The 7,183-nt window shown below is 39.7% G+C and overlaps 1 protein-coding gene across 1 annotated transcript in view; it reads right to left on the reverse strand.

Moving 5' to 3' along the window:
- The window catches only part of PLAAT1 (phospholipase A and acyltransferase 1), a 197,301-nt gene extending 192,357 nt beyond the window's left edge, over nucleotides 1–4,944 (reverse strand). Inside the window, exons 1-2 of the mRNA XM_066601984.1 lie at nucleotides 4,893–4,944; nucleotides 1,024–1,156 (exon numbers count right to left, since the gene is read on the reverse strand). Coding sequence (XP_066458081.1) covers nucleotides 1,024–1,156 — 133 coding nt within the window. The 5' untranslated portion in view covers nucleotides 4,893–4,944. The remainder of the gene's footprint in view (nucleotides 1–1,023; nucleotides 1,157–4,892) is intronic.
- Between the last annotated feature and the right edge of the window lie 2,239 nt (nucleotides 4,945–7,183).

Consider the following 7,183-nt stretch of genomic DNA (forward strand, 5'->3'; position numbering starts at 1 on the left):
TAGAGAAGAACAAACTACCACTATGGCAGCCACTGTAGGACATTCAAGTGTAATGCATGCTATCAATAGAGGCAGACAATGCGACTGCTACAGGGCCTGCAGGGCAAGAGGGCCAGGAAGACAACGGCCTCACCCCCATCCCACCCAATGAACTACGGGCCCCCACTCCTGAACTTCCAACCACTAGTTCAAGAATCTTCTTCATACTCAGACATACCTTTGAGCCTGATGGCAGCTGCTAACACTGAGCACTATCTGAATCCTCTCCCCCATTTCCTGCACAAAGCACTCTGAGGCCAGGAGTGGAAGGAGTCAGATTATGTATAGAGTATACCACTTACCTAAACATTGTTGGAGACCAAGTACACCTCTTTATGGCAATGGTAATCCATAATAGCAGTGAACTCTTTCAGCAGCATAATGCATCCTGCTACACCAACAAAAAGCTCAAGATGATGACTTGGTCTCCAAATTCCCCAGACCTCAATCTGATTGAGCATCTCTGAGATGTGCTTGGAAAACAAGTCCCAGGTCGAGGATAAGAAAACAATCACAGAATGAAAAATCTCTGGTCTTGAATGGGTTAAATAACTATCAGCAAAGTAGGCTCATTGGGCTTAATATACAAAACTATATGAGAAGAAGCCAAGTACAGCAAACCTATGCAAGAAATCAAGCATAAAGCCTTGTGTACATGGCAGAGCATTATGGATATGCTCCATGGGCCTCTACATTTTGCAAAATATTACAGAGGCATTATGATATTCAATGATGCTAAAGTGGAATACCTTTATAACAAAGCTCGCGACTGACCATGACCATTGCTCTTTCATATGGAGTTAGACAGAAAAATCCTATATGTGCCTTTATATGAAATCAGAGGCATAGTAAAGGTACTGTAAGGCCTCACTGACTAAGATGGATATCATATTATGCCTCTCAGAACCTGAATGGGGCTGTAAAATTAAGAGCATTTTTCTGACAGTTAAATATCTCTATGTCCTAGAATACAAAATAACTTACCTAGTGGAACTGCACTGAGGACATAACCATCACAAAGATAAAGAGTCCAATGCTTACTAAAACCATTGGTTATTTCCAGTAGGTCTCCAGGTTGAGGATTTGCTGTTGACTTCTCACAGAAGTAAGATGCCATCTAAATTCAAAATAAATTTATAGTCATATACCTATATTTACATTTTATATTTATTAGCATAGTGAAAAAATACCTTGGAATGACCTCTATTCCTGAGTCTTTAGAAGAAAGGCCATCTAGAATATTTTTTAGGTTAAGGAAGGAGGTTCCTATTCAAAACTTATAAATAGTCATCTACAGTGTTACAATTCCAAACATAGGAGGAACAAAAGCACTTCAGGTAAGAGTTTATCAACCCAAACTTAAGGGAGCCTGCGAGCTGAGTGAGTGTGCATGCCTCACATAAGGCCCATTTACACGCAACGATTATCGCTCAAAATTAATTCCAAAGAACAAATTTGTGTGATAATCGTCAGGTGTAGATGCGAAGCCAACTTGCACTATTTGTTCATTTATCGTTTATCACTGAGTTTCAGCCTGCATAAAAATGGTCATTAGTTTGTTTGCTTTTCGCTTCTTTTAAATGGCATTTGTTGACCTCTCTTTTGTATGCATGATCTACCAATAAAGTTCTGTATTTGTGAAGACATGGTGATGTCATGCATAATGACATCATGACGTTCCCAATAGAACGCACGTTGCATTCTAAATTGAATGAACGCGGTCACATGACACGGGAGAAACCAGTTGCGTCATCAGATGACGGCACACCACAGGAGCTGGCGAGCATCTTGGACAAGTGGTGTACATCTCACCTATTTTATTTATATTTGTATATATATGTCTTGATTGTGCACTGTCTCTATGCTTGAGAAAGGCTCATATGTGAGCCGAAATGCTTTGCATCGATTGTATTAAGTTCCTGAATAAAATGTTTGATGATACACCAGGACCTGAAAGTTATATACCTGCCTAAACGTGGACCTCTGATTAACTACTGTTATCTTGGATTAGCAGTGGTCTCATCAGAGACACCCCTGTGAAGTAAGTTCTTCACATCTACCTGTCAGTTTACCTACTGGAGCGCTGGGGCTTTTTAAGGTTTTGACCTGTACTGTTTTGCTACACCAACATAGGGGTTCTTTACTGTAAGAACAGTGAGGCTACTGAACTCTCTGCCTGAGGACGTGCTGATGAAAAATTTGATAAAAGAGTACAAGAGGGGCCTGAACGTCTTTCTTCAGTAATGCAATATTATATATTATAATCACTAATAACTTCAAAAGGATTGTTGATCATGGATTATACTGATTGCCAGATTGGAGTCAGGAAGGATTTTTTTTTTACCTTAAATAAGGAATATCGGCTTCTATCTCATTGTTTTTTTTTCCTTCTTCTGGATCAACATTAGGGGTTTATAGGCTGAACTGGATGGACATATGTCTTTTTTCGGCCCTGCATACTATGTTACAATGTATTAGTAAGGAGATTAGAATAAAATCCAAATGCAAATATGTTCAAACAATAACAATGTGACAGTTTTACCATCAGGTGCCAAAAAGCTAAATTAAAGAGGTACAATGTGTATGGTTAAACCTCCGTTTATAATTTTTTTAGATTTTTAAATATATGGCCATTTCTATTTTTTGGGCTGACATGCTCTGCACATAAGCAAACAAAATATATGTCTTTTTGCCGGCCTAGCTCTAGAGTTAAAGGGGTTGTCCCGCGCCGAAACGTTTTTTTTGTTTTTTTTTAACCCCCCCCCCCCCCCCCCCCCCCGTTCGGCGCGAGACAACTCCGATGCAGGGGTTAAAAAAACAAACCGGAGAGTGCTTACCTGAATCCCGGCGGTCCGGCGTCTTCATACTCACCTGCTGAAGATGGCCGCCGGGGTCTGCTCCCTCCGTGGACCGCAGCTCTTCTGTGCGGTCCATTGCCGATTCCAGCCTCCTGATTGGCTGGAATCGGCACGTGACGGGGCGGAGCTACACGGAGCCGGCATTCTGCACGAGCGGCCCCATTGAAGACAGCAGAAGACCCGGACTGCGCAAGCGCGGCTAATTTGGCCATCGGAGGCCGAAAATTAGTCGGCACCATGGAGACGAGGACGCCAGCAACGGAGCAGGTAAGTATAAAACTTTTGATAACTTCTGTATGGCTCATAATTAATGCACAATGTACATTACAAAGTGCATTAATATGGCCATACAGAAGTGTATAGACCCACTTGCTGCCGCGGGACAACCCCTTTAAAATTTATACATTTAAGCTTTAGGTGTAGAAATTGAAAGACTTGTTTTGCTTGCAAAATCCATTTCTCAATATCCTGTTATGCAATTCTGAGTCATTCAGGAACCTGAACAAATAGTTAGACCAATACAAGGACCATTTTGTGCTCCAAAGTACCCACTATGTTAGTGCGTTACATGGGTAACCCATTGCTTTTAATCTGAGCTGTGTAACACTTGTTTTACATTATCTATACAAGATGCAGTCTCTTGGGTGATATGTCATTTTAGATCATAAGGGAAGTGATGACATGACTCAAGAGAGAAGGGTCACATTATCTAAGGAAATACTAAATAATTCTCAATTTGTTCTAAACTGACATACAGGAGAGCAAATCTCCGATTCATTATGTAAAAGGTCCTTATACATGATTTCCCAAGCCTTAACGCAGCAAGGAAATTTGACACTAGCTACTGGGTTCCCTCATCAATTTTAGTTGATGCTTTATTTTAATTAGTTTGAATACATAAGAAGTAGAAATACAATTAATTACTATTGAGAATTTAAAAGTTTTCTGGCAGAAATTGTGCCAAAAAAAGTATATAACCACATTTATGATGCATTTTTGACACTTTTGGACATTTTTTTCTAAAAACCCATACAAGGGACGTGGCTTTATAGAAATGAGTTGTAGCCTAAATGTGCCATATTGTATCAAAAATGTAGCCAAAATTTTTGGTGTAAACTACAGTAACTAATAGATAGTATAAAGTTAGACTACACAGTCTTAAAATTCAACAGATTTATCATTCAGCAAAGCCACTGTGATAAATCTGGCATGTGTAAAGGCTATCTAGTGTAAGTTTACACTGTCTAACAGGATTAATAATTTTGCGCCAGAATTTACACAAATTAGTAACAGCAAAAAATAACAAATAATAAAAATAAAGTTAGTCTGAATTAAAAATATATATGCAAATATTTTTTTACTGATTCCGTTTAAATTTTCCCAACATCCATAAAACAACTGAATAACTGTGTCAATTACTGATTTAATCTCATTTACAAATATAGTGTCCATTGTATTTTATTATTTACCATTCTAAAATGAGATACAAATATACAATCCATAAGCAATAGCTTTCCTAGTTTCCTAATCATATGATCAGGAATTAGTCGTGTCCTTAATTCTAACTAACAACTTAGTTCCCATTTGAGAAACAGAAAATAAAGAAAACAAATAAAAACACATTGAGTAATGACACCAAAATACTGCATCAGCACATTTCTTAACAGTTTAGAAAAAGGAATAAAAACAAAACAAACAACATGTGATGTGAGAGTATGGGCATCCAGAGGTAGAATTGTAGTGGTTGATGCAAAAATAAGTCAGTAATTGGACATATGATCAGTCACACTTATTGGCTGCAGTTTTTCACTCTAGAAAACAACCTTATAAATCTTCTATAAAATTTGACTAAAACTTTATTTACAACTGTAAAGTTTTGCACCATTTGCAATAAGTTAGGATATACAAAATAGTATTGAAATATATACCATAATGTTCCAGATTCCTGATTTAAAAACAAGATAAAACAGCAAAATATTTGCAAAATGCACCCACCTTGATGCACAGATACTGGTAGCATTACATTGTAGCCTGTCTTAGAGTTGTGTCATCTCTACACAGTAAATAGTTCCACTGTAGCAAGGCGCTTCTTATGTGTAAAGACCTGGTGTTCTATTTATATCAGGCATTGGATCTAGGTACAATACGATCTTACCGTATGCCTAAAATAAATCTGTTTGGCTTCTTTTCAAGCTATTAAATCTATTTATATACATGTACTTTCTGAACAAACTTATATTGCTTAAAGAGACACCAAATCTAAATGTGCATTTGTACTGTATTGAAAATGTTCATCAATGGGTAGCACATTTTGTCACCTAGCATTACTATTCCATTTGGATAATATCCATTGGCCCCAATCAAAACTAACTAGTCACTGGAATGCCCTGGTGAACTGAATATTATTTTGCTTCCAAAAACTGTACAGGGTGTCTCAAAAGTGTGGAAATACCCAGATAGAATGAAAATAGTTTGGCGGATGGTGATCCAGTTTTACATAAACCTCTTAGGCCATGTCACCAGTATGATTACCATTTTGAGATTGCAAAGTACCTTTCAGTTGCCATGTCTTTTGAAAGCCCCTAGGGCTACCATTACAGATTGCCTACCACGCCAGACCTGTGGTGTGGCTAGATAGATTGCATGTTAGATCGTAATATAATGTAATACTATGGTATTACATCATACTGTAGGAGCGATCAAACTGTTGCAAGTTCATGTCCCCGGTGGGAACTAAAAAAAAATGTAAAAATCAGTTTTTAAAAGTGTAATTATTATAAAAAATGAAAAAGTAATAAAAGTTTAACCCTCCCCTTTTCCCATATTTATGATAAAAAACTTCTAATTTAAAAAAAAATTGGTATCACAGTGTCCCTTCCCCAATATTCCCATGGTATAAACGCTGAAAGCCGCTGCTAAATGCATTGAGTAGAACTACTATGTAGTCCACCGCCTTAACAAACATTGACCCTGATTCCAGCATGTCCCAGGTCAGTAGCCAGCCCTCCCCCAGCTATTGAAACATAAAACATAAAAATACCACCCCAACCATCCAAGAGCACAGACCCTGAATGCAAGCATTGTACAGTTGCTTCCAATGGAAATCTTGCCCTGCAGGCTAGTGGATACCTTCTTCAACGTAATGCTCCATGCTAACACACAGTACCAGATTCTCAGCCACTATTTTGCCACACAAAAAGTCATTCCGGCCCTGCACTGAGATTTGAATGATAACATGTCCCTGGCATTGTAGAACACTGTCATTTGTCGGGTGCACCTAACCACGGACACAATGCCCATCAGCCTCTGCATCTTGAGCAAAATGCTAAACTAACAGCCGCATTTTATTAGTGTGTATCAATATTTCCTTTATGCAGTTTGCTATAGACTTCTAGGGGAGCCCAAGATGTCAGCCAGTGCGGCCCACTATTGAGTTACAGGGCAACCCACTGCCATGTCAGTGTGAGTTGTAATCCTGTATTGTGGGACGCACCCATCTATACAGAATGATCATTGAATAGCCCACAGCAAAACATTAGATCATTACTGGGTGGACACCCTCCTTGATGCGTACTGCAAGGCAAAAATGGGCAGTACAGAGGTTACTCACTAAGGTAACAGACTTCTTCCCCTCCCACAGTCTTCAGTGGGATGCAGGAGAAGATGGTGCTGAACGCATGTCGGATTCCTCATTACAACAGAGCATAGGTCTGCTGCTTAAAGGGGTTGTCCCGCGGCAGCAAGTGGGTCTATACACTTCTGTATGGCCATATTAATGCACTTTGTAATGTACATTGTGCATTAATTATGAGCCATACAGAAGTTATAAGAAGTTTTTCACTTACCTGCTCCGTTGCTAGCGTCTTCGTTTCCATGGAGCCGACTAATTTTCGCTGTCTAATGGCCAAATTAGCCGCGCTTGCGCAGTCCGGGTCTTCTTCTTTTCTCAATGGGGCTCCGTGTAGCTCCGCCCCGTCACGTGCCGATTCCAGCCAATCAGGAGGCTGGAATCGGCAATGGACCGCACAGAAGCCCTGCGGTCCACCGAGAGAGAGGATCCTGGCGGCCATCTTCAGCAGGTAAGTAAGAAGTCACCGGAGCGCGGGGATTCAGGTAAGCACTCTCCGGTGTTCTTTTTTAACCCCTGCATCGGGGTTGTCTCGCGCCGGGGGGGGGGGTTGAAAAGAAAAAAAAAAACCCGTTTCGGCGCGGGACAACCCCTTTAAGGTTGGGACATCGACACAAAAATATCGATAGTCAATAGTATCGATTATCGCTGAACAAAC

The sequence above is a fragment of the Eleutherodactylus coqui genome, chromosome 1 (genome assembly GCF_035609145.1).
Source record: "Eleutherodactylus coqui strain aEleCoq1 chromosome 1, aEleCoq1.hap1, whole genome shotgun sequence".
In the NCBI taxonomy this organism is placed as follows: domain Eukaryota; kingdom Metazoa; phylum Chordata; class Amphibia; order Anura; family Eleutherodactylidae; genus Eleutherodactylus; species Eleutherodactylus coqui.